This window comes from Oreochromis niloticus, linkage group LG10 (assembly GCF_001858045.2).
Source record: "Oreochromis niloticus isolate F11D_XX linkage group LG10, O_niloticus_UMD_NMBU, whole genome shotgun sequence".
In the NCBI taxonomy this organism is placed as follows: Eukaryota; Metazoa; Chordata; class Actinopteri; order Cichliformes; family Cichlidae; genus Oreochromis; species Oreochromis niloticus.
Window position 1 is genome coordinate 303,663 of NC_031975.2, and position 22,357 is coordinate 326,019.

At 43.0% G+C, this 22,357-nt stretch overlaps 1 protein-coding gene across 1 annotated transcript; it reads left to right on the forward strand.

The window, feature by feature from the left end:
- Positions 1 to 4,404: 4,404 nt before the first annotated feature.
- LOC109199981 (uncharacterized) lies at positions 4,405 to 10,914 on the forward strand. The gene is made up of 10 exons (XM_025910989.1): positions 4,405 to 4,410; positions 6,014 to 6,048; positions 8,404 to 8,639; positions 8,734 to 8,845; positions 9,153 to 9,241; positions 9,357 to 9,521; positions 9,641 to 9,673; positions 10,054 to 10,262; positions 10,417 to 10,594; positions 10,703 to 10,914. The coding sequence occupies exons 3-10, from the start codon at positions 8,441 to 8,443 to the stop codon at positions 10,843 to 10,845; spliced, it is 1,128 nt and encodes a 375-aa protein (XP_025766774.1). The 5' UTR covers positions 4,405 to 4,410; positions 6,014 to 6,048; positions 8,404 to 8,440; the 3' UTR covers positions 10,846 to 10,914.
- The last annotated feature ends 11,443 nt before the right edge of the window (positions 10,915 to 22,357 follow it).

Genomic DNA, 22,357 nt, shown 5'->3' on the forward strand with positions numbered 1-22,357 from the left:
TTATCTGATTATTTTATTGTACAGTACTTTGGTCAACAGTTGTGTTGGGGGAAATTTCCCAAATAGAAGGCTGCCAAAGTAAAACAGAGACACAGTGAGACAGTATAATCAATCACATGTACATGGGTGAACGTCTCGAGAGAGAGTCACACAGTACACTTCTTTATTGCAGGTTATATAGGCATGTAGGTTACACAGCAGACGGAGGCAGTCTCCGCCTGTTCTCAGAATATAGATTGCTTAACTGACAAATGCATATCTTGCTAAAACGTTCTGTTCATACTATACTAAACATCTGTTTAAGTGGCACTTTCCGTTCTTCTTTACACAGGAACTTGTCTTCACAGGCATTTGATAAGCATAGGCAAGGCTTCATGTTTATCAGGGTGAATCGTCATTCAGAGTTTACACAATCACAAGCAAAGCATATTTGAATAATAAACAAAATCTTTTCACATTTCCCTCCTGTTGTTTAACTTTCACACTAGTTAAAACACCATTGGTTTATTATCTGTGCATGATTTCTTGCAGCGCATTTTTAATCAGCACGTCATACATTGGTGTATCACAGTATTTCAGTGTCAGGTGGATTATCATCATCTTCGTCCATGGGCAGTGTCAGGTATGCCTGCACATGAACTGCAACAACTTTATTAATCATTGATTGTACACACGGCAAGATACAAGAAGTAAAACAACAGAGTAGGAGTAGAAGAACTCCTACAAAAACCAGTCCTTTTATTAAAAGAGATTTCCAGGAACCACTCAACAGCCAGGTAAGCCAATCTTCAGTGTTCGTGACATAGTCCTGTTGCTGAGCGTCCCTGAGTTGTTTCAGCGTGCGTAAGGCGTCGGTCATGTTGGAAGAGTGAACATTATCTGGAATGTACGTACAGCATGTGTTGTTAAAGAGTATACAGAGTCCTCCTTTTTCAGCCAGAATCATGTCCAGTGCGACTCGGTGTTGCATCACAGTTATGCGCAGGGCATCAATCTCTTCATTTTGTTGATTGTTGATTTTGCACGAGGCATTCAGGAACAGTCCAGAGCGGTAGTCCAAAGTTTCAATTCTTAACATGTTCTTTCCAGTGCCCACCCATGGAAACAGTGAGTGGAGGACCTTTTGTCCGGTGGTCCAAAGCTTAAATTCCTCTGGCACATCACTGCCATAGATGGGGTCATGTGGTTGCACTGCGGAGACGTCTCGTCATCGTCTTGTAGTCTGAGAGCTATTTACAGCTGACATCCTGAAGGTGTGGTCTGAAATGAAGATTGGGGCACAGGTGCCCGTCCATCCGGGTGGCAGTATGAAGTAGGCACGTTGTCCACACAGCCAGGCCATTCCCTGCACCCAGTAGGTGCCGTTGCTGGGCGCAGACGTGTTTACAGGTGCGCCCTCTCCGTTGGCAGCGGTTTGGTTACAGTTGGTGGTGTTGCCTAGGGGTCTGTTACCGTTGTCTTGTCGGTAGCACATGGAGTGGTTCTTCCCTGGGGTTTGGTCCAAGAACACTGGGAAGTGTATAGACGTGTTCCGATTCGTCACGTTGAAGTTGATCCAGAAGAGCTGGTCACACGTTCCGTTGTCAAGTCCAGCGTTTTCGACGGTGATTACCTCGTATTGGGGTGGTCCCTGGAAGATACTAAAAAGGTTAAGCGAGTAGATGGTAGATGAGCTTGTCTCGTTGATGATGATTTTATTATGCTGATAGCCAACGCCTGAAAAGCTGGCGGCACGTTTGGCTTGTGTTTTGTTCTTTATTGTCCTCGAAAAGTGCGAGGAGTCCTGCTAGGAGCAGGAGGACAGCTGCTAGGACGGCGAGTGTCTTCATGACAGCCAAACACACCTAGATCCTCGGGTGAGTAGACTACTGGCGAGAAGTAGAGGGCGGGATATACCCAATCAGCCCTCTCTTCACCAGGTAGATCACCAGAAGGTAGGGGTGCTGGAGTCTATGAGTCTGGGCTGTCACTCACTTTCTTGCAGTGGCTTTGGTGAATCCAAGATGGTCTTTCTGCTATCTTACAGGCAGTTGGTGTGGTGATAAGCACTTGGTATGGGCCTTCCCAGCGGGGCGAGCTCCAATTCTTTCTCTGGAGAACTCGAATCAGGACCCAATCACCTGGCTTCAACCTGCAAGATACTGGAGAAGATTCAGAAGGCAATTTATTGTTTAAAACAATATCTTTGTTTTCCAGCAGTTTTGACATCCATTCTGCTAGTGTAGTTTCTCTGATTGATTTATCTAAAGGTTCACTTGTGATTGGCAGTGGAAATGGTCTGCCATGAATGATTTCAAAAGGTGTGAGTTTCTGAGAACCCTGTGTTAGTCTCATCCACATTTTTACTAGGCCTATACACTCAGGCCATGGTCTCCCTGTTTCTTCCATACATTTTCTAAGTCTCTGTTTTATTGTGCCGTTAGTTCTTTCCGCTAATCCTGCACTTTGCGGGTGATAAGCACAGTGATTTTTGATGCTGAATCCTAGTGCTTCAGAGACTTTGCTGATTACCTCATTGACAAAGTGTGTCCCATTATCTGATCTTATCAGAGTGGGGATGCCATATGTTGGAATAAAATGGTTACATAAGCATTTTGCTGAAGTTTCGAAATTTAGAGTGTAAAAGTGTTTTGGAGATTATATCTCCTATCCCTCCTGTTGACGCATGGAGAGTAACTCCATGCGTCACTAAGGCTGCTGTTTTGTGTAGAGATTTTGGAAGTATTGGTTTTCCTTCACAAATCATCAAGTCATCTCTTAGTTGCGCTCCGCATTTCAGCCATTTCTTTTGCTCAGCTGTGGGAGCTGCTTTTTGTTCATCGTTTGTCAGTAAAATTGTTTCCCTTTGTAATTTCATAGTCATTCTTCTAATGTGCTGCACACTTGCAAATTGCTAAATGTCGCATCACATGAGGAGTTTCCTCCCATGTAAACAGATGTGTGCCATGATAAAACCTTCTCCACACACTAGAAAGAAAAACTAATTTCAACCGTTGTTACATCTTATTCACTTATTTTATAATACAGTTATTTTTTCAAATCTAATATCAATCAACTAATTTGCATATCAGCTTATAATGCGCTAAATTGACAGGTCAACAGAAATGCACGTTCAAAAGATTATCACAAAAGAGAATTTCCTCCATACAGTAAATTACTTGTGTTGCATCAATCAAGGAGAAAGCATCTCACAATTTATTGTATTACCAACTAAATTTATTGTCTGATCACTGCTTGGTCATACCAGACTCTCTCTGTGTCTTTATTTTTCCTTCTCTGTTTTCACAAACGTTTCACCTATTGTCCTGCAAGCTGGAGAGTTAAATGTCAGTAGTGGGTAAATTCAGCAGTTGATAACAAAACTATTAAGTTTTCCCTGTTTTAACACCAATGTGAGATATAGAGGCGCACATATAGTGTGTGCTCTAGTGTAAGCTGCTCTTCATTGCATGTATGTGTGTTAGTACGCTTGCATGCAGGGCCTCTGGGCCTGTCTCACCCAAAAGGGCATTTTCTTAACAGTTGCCTTTCACTCGCGTGTGTTAAGAAAGGCAAATGTGCTTGTAGCAGTTGTGAGATTATTATGCTGTCATATATTACATTATACCTGTAATCAAAATGAGTGAATCATGATACTGCTGTAGGCCACATCATACTTCTTGTGTAATCAGTATGTAGTTTTAGTTTGCATCACACTTCTTAGTTAAAAGAATTTGAAGATCATTAGATTTATTAGATAGGTTTGTATTATCCTATACTGCTGATTTACTGTGAGTGAGTTACACTGTTTCATGACATTTCATACTGCCGACCCAGATAGCAAGACGACATTGAATCTATGTTGATTTTTCATCCGAACCGTCGTATATGGTCGGGGTTGAAATGCCAATGTTGTAACAACATTGAAATACTGTGGTAAACCGACGGTCTTACTATAGGGACGTTGTAACGATGTTGATTCACCATTGTTTTTTTGTCACTGATATTAGATCTATTTATAGTCGACCAGGTGACAACAACAACGTCGAGAAAACGTCTATTTATAGTTGACGATCATTCGGCTCTGGTCACCATCAAAAATCGATTTGTAGTTGAGCATTAAATTGCATTGCAACTGATCGGGTATAAAGTACCAGAGAAAGTAGATTTATTGTTCACTTATCAATGACTTGGTCTAGTTCACCAGCTTTAAAAAATCGTGTCTACGTGCAATTTATGTATAGTTGACCGGGAAATTAAAGCAGCGATCACTTGGACTATTCCGCAGCACCCCTCTCACATTGGTACATCCCCCCAGGTATTCATTGTTTTCTACAGTAGAGCGGGAGATTTGATTTACTCTCAACGGAATTGACCGGAGAAGGCATCAGTTCATGCACTGCACCGGCCCGCACCACGATTAGTATTAAGGTAAGAATGAATGAATTTTTTTCCTACTCGTTATTTCCATGTTTGCATTTTAATAACATTAAAAAACTCGTTAATGTTGTACATTAACAAGTTTTTTACTGTTATTTACGTTGCTCCCACAAAATGTGGGAGCCCGAAATTGTGTCTACTTCTTACAATCCGGCAACAAATAAACTGCACTGTGAACAAAGTATATCAACAAAGAAAACATTTTCGTTTCATAATTTCTTCCTTATATTCCCTTACAAAGCTAGCTTTAACGCTTCGAGGTTTCCTTTGTTCTTGCCGTTGCCTCGGAGCTTGACCCAGACTTTCGCTCATTTGTTGCTAGTGCTACAAAAAATTATACATCTGTTTTATGTGACTGATAAACGTAATGGTAACTCTATAAATGTGTTCAAGGACTTTGTTACTTTTTTTTTTTTTTTTTCCCAGAGTCAGAAAGGGTTTTATTGCCAAATGTTGAGCAGGTTTACAACATTAGGAAATTGCTGTGGTACTTAGTGCAAAACATACTGTCAGACAACGCTTAAATAAACATTAAAATTAAAAGTGCTAAGCAGGTCCATCCAGTGTGTGCTTTGTTTGACTTTGTTACTTTTAATGACTGGAGAGCACCCGCTTCAATTCACACTCAATTCAAACTTTACGTTGCACGCTCACCCAAATTTACGTTGCACGCTCAACTTTACTACCAATTTTCAACTACCAATTGCGTGTGCACCGTTCGTCCGCACGTAAACAGCGTTTTTGGTCACTGAAAATGGAGATGTCTAAAAACGCCTGCCAGGGTGGATATTTTCGAAAACTCCGTTTTTGCATTTATGTGTGGACCAGAAAAACGGAGCAAACCGTCCACACGTACACGGGTATTTTTGAAAACGGAGATTTTCCGTTTTCGTTTTAAAAAATAATCCCGTCCACACGTAAAGGCAGAAATTAAGGAAAACACTGCTAGGAACATGCCAAAGCAGCAGGTGGCGCTATACTCCTAACCGTGTAGAAATGTTGGCCAATCAGAAGTCTAGAAGCCTCGGTGGGAAATAGTAAACAAAGCAGAACCGAGTCGTATGTGTGGAGGGACAGTAACTGTGTGTGTATATGTAAGCATTTAAACACTGCAGAGAGTACAATTAACAGTAACAGTATTGTAGAAATTCATTTCACCGAAACAATAACGTGGCGCACACTGTTACGTCAAAAAAGGCGCACACCTTTGACGCTGCGTTTTCTCCGTTTTTCTCGCCCACACGTAAATGCAAAAACGGAGTTTTAGAAAATATCCACCCTGGCCGGAGTTTTTAGAAATCTGCGTTTTCAAAAACACCCGGATACGTGTGGACATAGCCGCAGAGTCAACGGTCGGCGCCAATTTTGACGTCACACTGCGCTACGTTTTTGTCTCGGTGCTATGAAATCCTACAATGGCAGCCTTAGACAAAATACTGTTAATTTAAGTATATTCAGTGTTTAAATGCTTACATTTACACACACAGTAACTGTCCCTTCACAAAAAGGACTCGATTCATCTTCTATGAGCTGTCTTTGTATCTAGTTTTCCCTCTTTATTGACGTTGTTCCTTATTTCTCCTCTTTTTTTCAGATCACATTTGGTTACTACCATCCACCCATCAATACGTAAGAAACTCACGTCCTTAAAAACTTTCCTATTGTTAAACATTTTGCTTATTTGGCTATTTCCAAATACAGCAATATTATTAAAATAGCAATATATTTGTTTAATCTGATATACACTGACAATGACATCACGCTGGTCAAGGAGGCGCAAATTACGCAAAATGGTTGAGGCAGCAGAGTCAGATATAATCAGGCACTTTAATGAGATGGTTGCTGAAAAACATAAACAAAAGAGCAATGCACAAGTTGAAAATAAGCGACCGCAGGTTGCAGAAGAGTCTGGTGTGTCCCACTGTTGTCACCCGGGTATAGACAGTCCTGTATTTCCCAGTCGCTCTGAGCACATTTCAGAAGTATGTGAGACCTATGTGTCAACCGACAAGGATAATGACTATGACTTCAGTTTTGACAGCTTTGGTTGCCATGCACCACCGTTTGATTCTGATATTAGTGATGCTGAAGCTGATGACGAAGCGCCCAATAATGAATTCTTAATAACAAGTTTAAGATACTGGGCTTCTACATTTTCAGTCTCGTTGGTGGCAGTAACAGCACTCTTGGGAATTTTGCGTGTGTTTCACCCAGACCTACCAAAAGATGCCAGGACAGTTCTCCGGACGCAAGGTCAAATAAACACAATAAAAATGGATGGTGGGGAATACCATCATTTTGGTTTGGCTAAAGGGTTGGTCTCTCGACTAAAATCCTTGATCTTGCCTGCCAACTTGAACAACCTAAAATTGCAGTTTAATATAGATGGTTTACCCCTTTTCAAAAGCAGTAAACTTCAGTTCTGGCCAATTCTTGCAATTGCAAATGTTGACTACACCAAATCACCATTCCTTGTTGGTCTCTACTGTGGTCTGGGTAAGCCAAAAAGTGTAGTTCAGTTCTTGGACCCATTTGTGAAGGACCTCGGGCACATTTTGAAGTATGGCATTATCTACAATAGCTGCCAGATAACTGTTAAAGTATGTTCATTTGTGTGTGATGCACCTGCAAGAGCTTTCATTAAAAACATAAAGGCTCATAATGGTTATTCTGGTTGTGATAAATGTGTTCAAGTAGGTGAATGGAAGAACAAAATGACGTACCCTGAACTTAATGCAAAGCTCAGAACGGATTCAGATTTTCAGTTGATGACTGATGAAGACCACCACTTGAATCAAACATTGTCTCCTTTAGCTGGTAGGGTTAAGATGATAACAATGTTTCCCTTGGATTATATGCATCTATGTTGTCTTGGAGTAACAAGAAAACTCATATACTTGTGGATAAAGGGCAAAGTACTTGCAACAAGGCTGTCCAGTCGAACAGTAGTTGAAATTTCAGAAAAGTTGAAAGCTCTGCGGCCTTATACACCAAATGAGTTTAACCGCAAGCCAAGGGAATTGTCTGAAATTGATAGATGGAAAGCAACAGAGTTGCGAATGTTTATGTTGTACACAGGGCCCATAGTGCTTAGGAATAGCATTCCAGTTGAGTTCTATGATAACTTTATGTTGTTTTCTGTAGCAATGCATCTGCTGTTATCCCCTCTATGTCTAATGAAATGGTTGATTGTGCCAATGAATTCCTGGTGTCATTTGTTTCTCACTTCGGCGAATTGTATGGTAAGGATGAAATTACATACAATGTACACCAGCTGACACACCTTTCAGAAGAATATCGACTCTTTGGCCCGTTAGATAACATTGCTGCTTTCCCATATGAAAATTACTTAGGCCAGATTAAACATCTCTTGCGCAAGCCTCACTTGCCTTTACAACAAATTGTAAAAAGACTTTCTGAAAGAACCGATGTGAAGCCAGCACCGCCAACAAAAGCACGAAAGTTAATGCATCAGCATCATGATGGTCCACTTGTGGCTCCGATACGCCATTCAGAGCAGTACAAGAAAGTAGTGACAGAAAAGTACATCTTGTCGGTAGGGGATGGGGACAATTGTGTGCAGGTAGTCGATGACATTGCTTTAATCCGCAACATTGTGAAAGTAGATGGTGAGACATTGGTTATCTTCCAAAAGTTTTGTCACAAAGAGTCTTACTTTCAGTACCCCTTACCGTCATCCAGAATTGGATGCTACAGAGTGTCGCAGCTGAACAGCAGACCTGGCATTACAAGGCTCAATAATATTTCTGGCAAATATTTTCTTTGTCCAGACAACACAGCTTTCATTGCATTGCCAATCATGCATAGTCAATAAAAAAACAAACATTTTTTTAATCGGGTTTGCATGTAAATGTTGCCTATATACATTTTAAATTATTATTTATTTAGTTCTTTCAATAGATATAGTTTTGTAGTGACTATGAAATATATTGTAATTATCTGTTTCCTGTTTATCCTAGACAGGGCAAGAAAAGACTCCAAATTTTACAAAAAGTTAAAAATGAAAGACTGGTGCATTGTGCAGTTCAACACTGGTGCTACGGAAATTGTCCCTAGTACATGGTTAAATGGGAAGAAATTGTCATGGCCTCCATATCCTCCGCGAGACACATTTAGGATCCACGCCGCAGTAAAGAGGAGAGTTCATCCTGGTGCAACATGGCTCACCTATTCACCAGTCCGGCTTCTCATAAGCCATGGTGGGTATCTAGATTGGTGTTGTATAAAGGTAACTATAACAAGTTTTTCGTGTTCTACTTTTTGTGTGGCCATACATTGTGTTTGTACTTCCAGACACATTTGAAGAAGCCGAACGCAGTCTCCAGAAATATCTCAGTGAACACTGTGATACATCTGACCTTCAGTCCGAAGCTGAAAGTCAGACCACTCCTAAAAGAAAGCACAAGTAAGACTTTTTTTTATTCACAAACATATCTTTGATTGTTCAGAATTTATAATTTTGTCTTTTGTACATATCTGTGATGCTTGAATACTGCAATATAACCACATAAAATGGTCCAAAAAGTGTAAGTTGGTAAACTTTTTAAAAATGCAAAGCCGTGTACACTTGTGCACTTCAAAAATTCATTGTATACTGCACCTTCGTGCACATCTCCGTTTCCTGTGTGTGTGCTGTTACAAATCAAAGTGTACAAAATATGCCAAACGCAGATTTGTAATTACCTATGAACTGTTTCTACTTATTTCTTTAGAACAAATCCCCTGTACACGTATAGTGACTCAGAGGATGAGCAGCCCACAAAAAAAAGGTTTCCCCAGGCCCCTCGAGTGAAAATACCAGGTAATAAAATAATGTCTAGTGTCTGTGTACATAACTGTGTGTGACACATGGAAAGTTCTTGGACAAGTTGTCTGTATTCTTAAATACTTTAAAAAATTTATCTTTTTCGATACAGCCCTCAACGCTTCGCAGTCTTCCCCCCAGCCCACTGACAGCAGACATCATAATGCCCCTCCCAGCTTCCGGCACCTTTCGCCACTCCGGGAGAACATTCCGAACGACACACCTTTACAATCTCCCCAGCATGCAGAGTCTGATGTAGAGGCCTTCTCTATAGATGGTATGCCTTTAAATTTTGTTTTAAAGCTGAATCACAATGTCATTGTGCAGTTATCTTCAAAAGCAGATATAAAGCCGTTTATACTGCTGAATGTCATCTTGTGACTTGTTTTTCTGTAGATTCCAGAGACTCTGTGAGGCCACTATTACAAGGCAAGTTCGAACATCTTGGAATTTCAGATTTTACATGTTATAAATGGTAAATGGACTATATTTGCACAGCGCTTTAACTAGTCCCTAAGGACCCCAAAGCGCTTTACACATTCAGTCATCCACCCATTCACACACACATTCACGCACTAGTGATGGCAAGCTACATATACAAATATCAGATATATGTGACAGGCAAAAACTAGCAAAAACTTTTAGCAGTTAAAACAACTAATAATTGAATGCAGATCTGCATTCAATTATTAGTTGATGGTTAGTGATGGTGTAACATTCGAATGTTACACCATCACTTATGGATATATTAGTGTTTCGCCACACACTGCTTAAGCCATTAATCTTTCTGGAATTGTTCTTTGAAACAGATGCGACCGCACAAAAGTTTTTAACAATGCTGTCAAACCTGACGAGATCTGTCAACGAACTGCGTGAGGAGGTCAGAGCCATCCGCAATACCGGCTCAAATGAATCTGTAGATGCTGGGGTACTCCCTTTGGATTTGCCCTTAAACAGCATTGAGGAGCTAAACCATGCAGAGGCAGCTCTTACGTCGCAAGAGGCAATTAAGGCAATGGTAAGTATATAAAGCTTATGTACACTTTGTAACTATAAAGTGTAATAGCTGTCAGATGTGATTTAAATGCATAACATCCACATACACACAAGCACTTGCATAAACATTTAAGACATGAGACACGCTAATTCCATCTCTTAAAATGTGTCTATAGGTGAGACGCTTTGCCTTGATTGGAGGGACCACACTTGAGGTGCGAGTCCGCCGTGTAATGGCTTATGCCATTACAAATGAGCTGGCCTCACTACTAAACTGGGCAGGGAAAAAAACAAAGGACCACACGAAGCAAAAAAGGGCATTTAAAGATACTGCGCTGTGCAGATGCATATTTGGTAAGTTTTACCGTTTATTGTAGTTTTATGAGGCTAAAGTGAACAATAAAGGGATCAATTGATCTGCTGGGTGTGTTTCACATGTCCTATGTCCGGTTTTTGTCCTAGATGGCCTGACGCAGCAGTTAGGGGCAAACTCGATGTCAGAGTTTCTCTTTGCACAGGCAGTGCAGAAGTGGCTACGGTACGCCCCAGACCGTTTGGGTGGTGCAGGACGCACATCATCCGTCCCCATCCCGGAGGAGCAGTAAAAACTACAAAGTTATATTAAAATATAAATGTAAAATAGAAAACTGTGTTTAAATAAAGTATTTAGCAAACAAAACATGTCTATTGACCTTTTTTGTTTAGTTTTTTTTTTCTCTGTTACATCACATGCAATGCTTTCTTATTTTAGGATATTATTGACATGATACATTGTGAGACATTTGATTTTTATAACATGCAGTAGTTTAGTATTGGTTAAAATAACTATAAAGCAAGGTAGATTTCCAGTCATGATTTAACTGTTGTTTTAATAAAAAAAAAATGCAAAAGAGGTGGAAAATCAACACCATAGCTCAACAGTGTTTCAATATCAGAGTCTGACATTGTTTCAATGTCAAGAGTATTAGAAAATATAACGTTGAATCAATGTCAGGTTTCAACATTGATTCAACATCAAAACCTGACGTTGTTTCAACGTTAAAAATGGGTGCAAGAGTGACGTTGTGTCAACGTCGCACTTCAACGTTGCTTCAATGACGTCGCCTGATATTGACTCAACATCGTTTCAATGTTTCCTTGCTATCTGGGGAGTTATGAAGAGAATATTGTATTCAGAGAGTAGGGGCCTCTCTCTTTTTTTTTTCTTTTTTTTTCAAAACAAGAAACTAAGTTTTAATTTCTCAGCCTTGTCACATAAAACAAAACAGATAACCCAGCTCTCAGCTGGCTCTGGACTTATCATCATCAAGGACGCATGGTGAGAGCTACTTCAGAAGTTACAGTACTCATCACTCAAGCAACATTTCAAAAAACAAAAGAAACAAAAAACAAAACTCAGCACACTGCACAGAGAACAACAACAAGACATAACTGAAGATGTTGTTCTTGTTTGTTCTCCTTGAATTTTAGAATAAAGTTATTACATCTGCATTAGTAAATCATATGCCTAATCATTATGTGTAACTTGCTCATCAGCTTGGTAGTGTCCACATATTTAATTCATTTTATTCAGCTTCTCAAACCTGTAGCTTTAGCTGTTGTATACAGGGTTTAGCTTATTAGTTGTTAGTATAGGTTTGCTCTTCATCTTAACAAAGTCTCATCTAAGATGACAGGTTTACAAGCAGGTCAAGTGTCTCTATGCACCTGATTAGTGTAGTTATTTCCTTATTTTCTTCATCTCCTATATCATTGTACTGAGTTTGAGCAAACCTTAAGCTTGAATCAGACTACTTTTAACAATCTTCCACCTCGCATCATAACTGACTGAGGTGCCTCTTCCTATTAATAGTATGTCATTATTAATGTTATCATTGTATTGTTTTTCCTTTTTTATAACAGCAATGGTATATCACAATACTCTACTTTACTACTAATATACAATAGTATATTAGTTTATATTTTATTATGTATCCATCACGGGTCTGTGTGACTCTGCAGCTTCACACCTTCCCAAGCTGGAGACATTTTCCTTGGCTGAACAATGACACAGCCTTAATATGCCTTATGCATCTCTCTTTTTTATTTGATATATTTTGTGTGAATTATCTGGTTTCACGCATTCTATTCATTCAGCTTGGTTGTCTTCCCAATTTTGTTTCATTGCTTTAATTTAAGTTAACCTTAATTTAACCTTTTGTTTATTCCACTTCATTCCTCTTTCCATGCTTTAAAATATTACAACTCTTGTGTATGCTTTGATTTCTTTTTAGCTTCCTTTTCAGTATTTATTTCTGCTTGGAGGGTTTCTTATAATTTAGTTAATGCATTTTCCCTCCCACGTGGGACATTTAGTTTTCTTTGGATTTCTCCATCTATATGCACTAATTTGTCCGGCGCCTGGACATTTCTTTTCTAGCCACTGCTCGTGAGCAGTGAGTTTTGTTGCTTTATTTCCCATTTTCTTATTTGTTTTATATGTTTATTTCTACTTATTTTATTTATTTCTTTATGTATTTAGCGCTTAGTAATACACACACACCTGCGGCGCTTTCACTGGCACGAGAACAGAGAGAGGTAGCTGACACGCCCTCCTACTTTCAAGCTATTCTTGAAAGCGGTGTCACCTTTACGTGATGAAAAACGACCTTCCTCTCAGTTCACCAGTACTTCAGCGACCAACAGTAAACAAATTAGTGGAATAGTTCAGCCTCCTTATTGTGCTGTAAAAAATCAACTTATTCCACCACAAAAATAGACAATAAAAGACAGACAGTTTCAACGCGCGTTCACGCTACCAGCTTCCTTAAAGCGAGCGTAGTGCTTCCAGCCTCTCTGGGCGAGCTTATAGGCCTATTTTTACCCTTTCGGGGAGCTACCAATCATTCTAGACGAGCTCAATATTTATTTTACTGCTTCCAACCCTCTGCGGGCGAGCCTTCTGCTTCCAGCCCTTCTTGGGCGAGCTATTTCTTTTAAGTTTCGTTTTCGTTTTTGCGCAAACCTTTATTATCTCAAAGTAGTCTGTCTTACCTTGGCGCTGGTTTCTTCAGATGCACCTGATCAGCCCCCGACGGTGCGGACCGCTTGTAAAACGTTGACCAAGACCCGAATTCACGCTCTTGGCTTTTATCACACACCTAGTGCGTGAGCTGCCGGCAGACTTCAACGTGGGCTTCTCGCACCGACGGGACCTGGTGAGGCGCCTCTTATGGGAGCTGCTTTAACTAGGCCGTCCCATCCGGCTTCGAAGGACCAAGAAATGTCGGGGGAAATTTCCCAAATAGAAGGCTGCCAAAGTAAAACAGAGACACAGTGAGACAATATAATCAATCACATGTACATGGGTGAACGTCTCGAGAGAGAGTCACACAGTACACTTCTTTATTGCAGGTTATATAGGCATGTAGGTTACACAGCAGACGGAGGCAGTCTCCGCCTGTTCTCAGAATATAGATTGCTTAACTGACAAATGCATATCTTGCTAAAACGTTCTGTTCATACTATACTAAACATCTGTTTAAGTGGCACTTTCCGTTCTTCTTTACACAGGAACTTGTCTTCACAGGCATTTGATAAGCATAGGCAAGGCTTCATGTTTGTCAGGGTGAATCGTCATTCAGAGTTTACACAATCACAAGCAAAGCATATTTGAATAATAAACAAAATCTTTTCACAAGTTGTTATTTTTAAAAGTGCTATATAAATAAAATTGATTGATTGATTGATATTGTGAATTTTCCAATACTGTCCTGACCATTTTTTTTTTTACTTTGTGTGGAACATTTGTGAGCTGCATCTCAAAAAATTACGTGTAAATGAGGGAAAGATTGGCACTTTAATGAAATCATCAACGTTCTGCTGGTCTGGAATAACTTTATTTAAATCAAATTAATGTTGTTTGTGATGTTGGTGTTTTTACCTTTATGATTAGACACGTGTGGAAAACGTGGTTACATTCTTACTGTGTTCACTCGTTTCACTGTGTGAACTCCTTGATATTTATCCACTGGTTGACTAAGAGATCAGATCAGTCTGCATGGTGACTTTGAAAAGGCATATAGAAATAGAAGGTGTGCAGATAAGTGTAATGTTATGACTTGTAATTCAGCCAATAATATCAGTTGCATGTATTTCATTAGATATATTCATTTTTTTTATGTCTGACTTTCATAACTTTGACTGTTGGGTATGGGTAACTGTATGAAGACTTTATGAATTGAAATGATTCTGTCTGGATGTCTGATATATAATTTTTTGTCTGCAGAGTAACGGCTTAAAATGGGGACCGTAAAGATTGTCTTGACTGACTCTCTCCAATGGACCGCCCGAATCAATTGAGGATCTCGTCACTGAAGTCAAGAGACGGCGTGGCCTTCAGGGCAATTTCAGACTTCAGTTTATGGATTCCTTGTTTGGGAATGAGTTCCTTACCCTTACCTTAGTTTCAAAAGTAGCAGGCAAAGGGACTCCTAAAGTTATTGAAATGTCAAGGCCCACCACTATGCAGCATGAGGATTATATTGTTCTTGATCTTGTCCAAGACTCCAAAGCCCTCAGCCATTCCTCTGTTAATGATTTTTCCTACCTATCTGGTGAATCTGTGCATTTTTTAATTGTAAGATAAGATAAGATAAGATATACCTTTATTAGTCCCACAAGGGGAAATTTCATGTTAAGGCTGCCGACCTATTGAACGCAATGGCGGCGCCATCTTACACTCCGACCATACATACATTACACAAAAACATCACATGGGGAAGACAAGTCAGAGAGGTATAACAATGGAAAATGCACCACATGAGGAAAGATAAGGAGAAAAAAATAACTCCCCCCAGACTGAGCTCCAATAGGGAGATCAGTTTGAGAACAGAAAAAAAACACCTCTGTACATAGCACATGAAAAAACTCTTAATACACCAAAGAAACACATGACAAGCAACAGGGATGGGTAAAGGGTAAGAGACAGCCAGTGTAGACAGTGCATCCGGGCCTGCAGCATAAGCGCTGGTCTCCTTGATCCACCGTCAGCATTGGAAGGGAATGAGCGTCGAAGGCATTTGGAGGGGGAGGGGGGATGAGTGTATATCTGCATGTGTATATATGTCTGTGTGCGTGTGTGTGTATGTGTCCAGAGTTCAGCTGAGATTGTACAATTACATACAGATGTTATATGTAAGAGATGACGGGGTCATTCATAACCACGTATTTGTGAGGCCAGTTTTTTTTGTTAAATGTTTACAAATGTTTTGAATTTGTCTTCAGTTATTTCTGCAGGCAAGAAATCCCTAAAAAATGTGTAACTCAAGTTTACATTGATGTGATTTGAGGTTGTTTGTGGCAGCTTGCTGCTTTCGCTGCTCTTGAAGCTTAATAAAGATGAATTATTCAGCAGCACTCACATCGTTTGCCTTTTTTTGTCAATAAAGATCAGCTTATATTTAAATTATTTTTTGTACATAAGCAAGAAACCAAGGATTCAATTTTTATAAAGTCAACTTGAAAACATTAAGTAGGATTTAAAGCCATAGCAGGGCTCTAGACTAACTTTTTGCCACGGTTGCACTGGTGCGCCTAACTTTTCTTCTTTTCGGTGCACCAGCACAAAAGTTAGGCGCACCCAAATTTTTCAACCACATCGCTTAACACCGCAGTTTTACATGTGCACTTTTTTGGGGGGAAAACTGCTGTCTATACAGACAATATTCATTTGTAAATGATTAACTAACAATCTTGTCAACACAAAGTTCTTTATTTGGAGCACATTTCTACAAGAAACATAAGTTACTGAAATAGTGCTTGTGCTTAAAGCGCTTTGGCACACTTTGGCAATATTGCAGACAATGTTAAACTTAATCATCATCTCGGCCTCCTCTGACGACCTGTTTGCTGCTGCCTGCTGCTGAAAGGCAGTGGGGAGAGGGGACACTTGGGCAGTGCATTTATCGCAGCATATAATGTGTTTCCTGGATACACTGTGCTTTTTTAGCATTCAAAGATTGATGGCTCCATGTCAGAGCACTGGCTATGAATTTCAGATGGATCAGGCCTTAACAAAAAATGTATCAATAGTTCTTTTCATCTTTTCTCATTACCCACAGCTACATCCACTTCTGTCAGGCCTAGGTTACTCACTAGGGCTGGGTATCATCACTGATTTCTTTAATCCATTCGATTCCGATTCACGAGGTCTCGATTCGATTCAATTTTGCCTCAGACAGTCAGAAATATTATAATTCTGATCATTTATCAGTACTGATACATGTGAGACGTCATCAGAATTGTGAGCATCAGCGCAGATGCCTTTGTGTGAAAGTAACTGAGAATAAAACACAGAAAAACATGTGTTTGAAGTGCAACAGAGATCAGCAGTGTTCATATGTGTTACACCTAAGTTGGCATCAAACGTAACCAGAAAATGATCAGAGATGCCAACATTGTCAATGTCCTTAATGCTAATATCCAGGCCATATGCGAAGACCAGATTCAGCATATGGCCTTTTACATGGGTCGGTGCACTCACCCTTTGTGTAAGGTTAAAAGAGTCAGTTAAAACAAATCAAAATCAAATCAAATCAAATCACTTTTATTGTCACGTCACATGTGCAGGTACACTGGTACAGTACATGCGAGTGAAATTCTTGTGTGCGAGCTTCTCAAGCAACAGAGTTGTACAAAAATACAATAACGTAAAACAACAAAAATATAAGAATGGCTAAATCTGAAAGTAATAAATATATGTACAATATATAAGAGTATATGCATTATTGGATGTGTATACTAAATATGTTTTTCTACGTGTGTGTGTGTGTGTGTGAGTGAGTGTGTATATACATATTTTACAAATGAAATAGAGTAAACAATAAAATAAGATATATAAAATGTACAGAGGTTGGTAGTCGGACATGTGCAAAACAGTGGCATTAATGTACAGTATGGAGTGCATAATGTTGAAGTTCCAGTAGTGAGGGTGAGGTGTCTATGACGTGTTCAGCAGTCTGATGGCCTGGTGGAAAAAGCTGTCTCTCAGTCTGCTGGTACGGGACCGGATGCTGCAGAACCTCCTTCCTGATGGAAGTAGTCTGAAGAGTTTATGGCTGGGGTGACTGGAGTCCTTGGTGATCCTCCCTGCTTTCCTCAGGCACCGCTTCCTGTAGATGTCTTGGAGGGAGGGAAGCTCACCTCCAATTATCCGTTCAGCACACCGCACTACTCTCTGGAGAGCTTTGCGGTTGTAAGCGGTGCTGTTGCCATACCAGGTGGTGATGCATCCAGTGAGGATGCTCTCAATGGCACAGCGATAGAAGGTCCTGAGGATGCGGGGGCTCATGCCGAATCTTTTCAGTCTCCTGAGAAAGAAGAGACGCTGCTGCGCCTTCTTCACTGTTTTGTTTATGTGTACTGACCATGTGAGATCCTCAGCCAGATGTACACCAAGGAAGCGGAAGCTGCTCACTCTCTCCACAGCGGCGCCGTTGATGGTGATGGGGGTGTGTACTTCCCTGCACCTCCGGAAGTCCACTATCAACTCCTTTGTCTTTGCGACGTTGAGGGTGAGATGGTTGTCTTGACACCAGTGGGTCAGGGCGCTGACCTCCTCCCTGTAGGCCGTCTCATCACCGTTGGTGATAAGACCCACCACTGTAGTGTCATCCGCAAACTTCACAATGATGTTGGAGTTTCTAGTGGCCGTGCAGTCGTAGGTGACTACAGACAGAGAGAGGGAAAGGTTGAAGATGTGTGTAAACACTCCAGCCAGCTGAGCCGCGCATGACTTGAGGACGCGGCCGGGAATCCCGTCCGGACCAGTAGCTTTGCGTGCGTTCACCCTCCTGAAGCACTTCCGCACATCCTCCTCAGACACAGTGTGCGCGCTGACGTCATCCGCGGTGCGCACACTGTCCGGTCTCATGGTGTTCGCTGTGTCGAATCTAGCGTAGAATACGTTTAGATCCTCACACAGAGAGGCCGTGGTCTGCGGTGTGCTGGTTTTCCCTCTAAAGTCTGTGATTGTGTTTAGTCCCTGCCACATACTCCGAGGGTTGTCAAACTGTTGCTCCACCCTGTCCCTGTACTCACGTTTGGCTGCTTTGATCGTCTTCCGGAGTTGGTAATGTGCATGTTTGTAGTCCGATGTGTTCGCGGAGGCAAAAGCGGTGCTCCGTGCCGCCAGCGCCGTGCGAACATCTCCGTTAATCCAGGGTTTTTGATTTGGGAAGGATTTAACTGTTCTGGATGGGACGACATCTTCCACGCATTTCCTGATAAATCCGCAGACTGAGTCTGTGTACTCATCAATGTCTTTAGCAGCCACGTGAAACATTTCCCAGTCCGCGTGATCAAAACAGTCCCGCAGCGTAGACTCCGATTGGTCCGACCAACGATGCACCGCCCTCAGGGTTGGAGCTTCCTGTTTCAGCTTCTGCCTGTAGGCGGGTAGAAGCAGGATGGAGCGGTGATCTGATTGGCCGAATGGGGCGCGGGGGAGGGCTTTGTACGCATCCCGGAAAGAGGTGTAGCAGTGGTCAAGAAGCCGGTCTCCACGAGTGTTGAAATGGATGTGTTGGTGGAGTTTTGGTGAAACTTTTTTCAGGCTACCCTTATTAAAGTCCCCGGTCGTGATAAACGCTGCCTCTGGGTGTGCGGTTTCCTCACTGCTGATCGCGCTGTACAGTTCCCTGAGTGCTCGGTCAGTGTCGGCTTGTGGGGGAATGTAAACAGCCGTAATAATCACTGCTGTGAATTCCCTCGGTAGCCAGAATGGCCGGCACTTAACCATCAGGTACTCCAGGTCCGGTGAGCAGAAGGATTTGACCGGGTGCACGTTCGCATAATCACACCAGCTGTTGTTGATCATGAAACACACACCACCGCCTCTCCTTTTCCCAGTAAGCTCCTGTGACCTGTCCGCGCGGTGCACAGAGAACCCCGGTAGTTGTATTGCGGAGTCCAGTACCTTGTCCGATAGCCAGGTTTCTGTGAGGCAGATCACGCAGCAGTCCCACATCTCTCGCTGGAATGAGATCCGTGCCCGAAGCTCGCACAGCTTGTTCTCCAGAGACTGCACATTAGCCAGTAATAAACTGGGTAACGGTGGTCTGTTAGTGCGCCGTCTCAGTCGAACCAGAACGCCAGATCTTCTCCCTCTGCGTCGGCATTTGCGGCCTCCCCAGGCCCAGAACAAAGGCGTCTCAGGTGAGATGAATGGGGGGTCTGCAAACGGAGGGTCCGTGTTGCAAAACTTGAACTCCGGAAAGTGATGAGAAAGTCCGTCTTTTATGTCCAGTAAGGTTTGTCGGTCGTACACAAGGAGACATGTGCTACTCGTGAAAAAATAAAGGAAAAGTAAAATTAAACACAAAAAACAGCTGTTGCTTGGGGGAGCTCGCGACGAGGCTGCCATACTCGGCGCCATCTTGGCGTTTCAGACCAAACAAGGAAATCAAGGAAAGGAAATCCTTGGCTAAGAAGTCCCCCTTGCAGCAGATATGTATATTAAAATCACCAGAAATAAGAACACGGTCATAATTTAAAAACAGAGAAGCTAGAAAATTCGCAAATTCAGAAATAAAAGACAATGTATTTGTGTGGCCGATAAATCACAGGACAGAGAGTCATAGGGGGGCCAGTCAGTTTCAATAATTGAGCCTCAAAGCTAGAGAAAGTAGGAGAAGGCAGTCGCCGAAGTTTATTTTTAAAGTTTAAAGTTTAGTTTTAAAAACCGTGGCTATGCCTCCACCCTTCCCTGAAAGTCTCAGTGAGCTGAAAAAAACACAGTCAGGGGGAAGGAGTGCAGAAAAGGAGAAAAGCTCACCGGGGCGAATCCAAGTTTCAGTCAGGAATAAAACATCCAGGTGCAGGGTGACAAAAAGATAGTTTAGGATGAAGGTTTTATTCACCAGCGATCTTGTGTTTAACAATGCCATCCGGCTCTTAGTCACCTCGTCCCCAACAGAGGCGCATCTCAGCGTGCTTAGGTGCCTGCATTGAGCGCAAATCCCCAGTCCAGGTCCCAATCCAGGTCCGAAGTGGCGAGCACACCACTGGAAAGGTCGGATAAAATTCAGTCCAACAGGGCAGATCCAGCAATGGCTGAGCAGTTTGAAGGATGGCCGGCGGTGGGAGGTGAATGGAAATTGGAGAAAGTCCGGGATGGGAGAGGAGTAAGCCACAGCATGTGCCTTAAGTAAGGCTTTAAGGTGAACCCGAAGTCGACTCTACTTACCACGCCTCCTGGAGCGCCTCTTAAACAGGGAAGGTGGAGGTAGGCAGAAAGTTCTAGTAGACTGGCAGGTACGCGGCAGCGTAGCGTGTCCTAAGTCCCAATGTAGCTCCGGTTTGTGAAAGAGAGCTGGCATGAGGTTTAGCAAAGTTAGCCAATCATATGTGATTAAAGCATTGTTCTCAGAGAGGCACGAAGCCAAGACAAGAATAAAAAGCACACCACAGTCTAAATAAAAAGTGCGAAGACAGAGATGAGGGTAAGAAAAAGTAGGAGGACGGCCTGCCAAGCACACTGGCGCCATCTTGAACCTACCGTACAGGAAGCTATGGCTTTTAAGGACTGTTTTTCTGCCATCTATTCAGAGCAGAGAGACAAACATATTAAAACTGTAATGGTTCCTTAAAAGCTGGCCAGTTTAGAGACAGTAACTCTCTCCAGGGCCTCCCCAAAGACTGAGCTTCAGCCCTCAGCTGACTCTGGACTCCTGGAGGCTAAGAAGCCAGCTGAGGACTACACCCTGCTGTCACTGCCAGAGCAGAGCCAGTGCTCTGCCCAGCTCCAGCCTGCCTCATGTGTGCCAGAGCACTCTGTGCCTGCTAGTTTTGCCTCGTGTGTGCCAGCAGACTCCGTGCCTGCTAGTTCTGTGCCTGCTTCTGCTGGGGGGTCCGAGGAACCACTCCAGCCTCCTGCTTCCGCTGGGGGGTCCGAGGAACCGCTCCAGCCGCCTGCTTCCACTGGGGGTGTCCAAGGAACTGCTCCAGCCTCCTGCTTCCGCTGGGGGGTCCAAGGAACCTCTCCAGCCTCCTGCTTACCGCTCCAGCCTCCTGCTTCCACTGGGGGGTCCGAGGGACCACTCAAGCCTCCTGCTTACCGCTCCAGCCTCCTGCTTCCGCTGGGGGTTCTGAGGAACCGCTCCTGCCTCCTGCTTCTGTTGGAGAGTCCGAGAAGCCTCCTGCTTCCCTGGGGGGTCAGAGGAACTGCTCCAGCCTCCTGCTTCTACTGGGGAGTCCGAGGAACCGCTCCTGCTTCCGCTGGGGCGTCTGAGGAACTGCTTCAGCCATCTGCTTCCGCTGGGGGGTCTGAGGAACTGCTTCAGCCGTCTGCTTCCACTGAGGGTGTCCAAGGAACCGCTCAAGCCTCCTGCTTACCGCTCCAGCCTCCTGCTTCCGCTGGGGGTTCTGAGGAACCACTCCTGCTTCCTGCTTCTGTTGGGGGGTCCGCTCCTGCCTTCTGCTTCCCTGGGGGGGTCAGAGGAACCGCTCCAGCCTCCTGCTTCTGCTGGGGGTCCGAGGAACCGCTCCTGCTTCCGCTGGGGGTCTGAGGAACCGCTTCAGCCGTCTGCTTCCGCTGAGGGGTCCGAGGAACCGCTTCAGCCGTCTGCTTCCGTTGGGGGTCAGAGGAGCCTGTCCAGCCATCACCGTCGCCTGCAGCGCCACCACCTGCGGTTTCCACACCGTCGCCTGCAGCGTCGTCCTCGTCTGGTCCTGCTTCGTTTGGTACTGCGGCTGCCACAACACTGTCTGGTCCACATCCAGCGCCTCAACATCGCTGGCCACGTTCCAGGCCGCTGGCTGGACACCATCGCCGTTGTGGACGGCCTCCTGAATGGTGTCGCCACCGCTGCCTTCTGCACGGCCGGCCTTCGGATTTGTTCTGCCCACATTTCCGCTGTATTCCACGTGGCCGGTCTCTGAGAGGACTTTGTGACAAACTAGTGAACTGACGACCTCCAGAACTGTTTCCACGCCGCCACTGCCTTCTGCATGGCCGACCCCCTGAACTAATGGCAAGACAGATGAAGATCATTGGCAAGGCTTAAAACTAGATGGTTCTCTTTTGGCACCACCCTGTGTGACCACATCACACTCCATCCCCAACACTGGAGACCAGTT

Excerpts from the sequence above, each read along its gene's own strand:
- LOC109199981 (XM_025910989.1), top strand. The coding sequence starts at position 8,441 with ATGAAAGACTGGTGCATTGTGCAGTTCAACACTGGTGCTACGGAAATT. Across the intron at positions 10,263-10,416 it reads AAGAGGCAATTAAGGCAATG|GTGAGACGCTTTGCCTTGAT; the intron begins GTAAGTATATAA and ends ATGTGTCTATAG. Across the intron at positions 10,595-10,702 it reads GCTGTGCAGATGCATATTTG|ATGGCCTGACGCAGCAGTTA; the intron begins GTAAGTTTTACC and ends TTTTTGTCCTAG.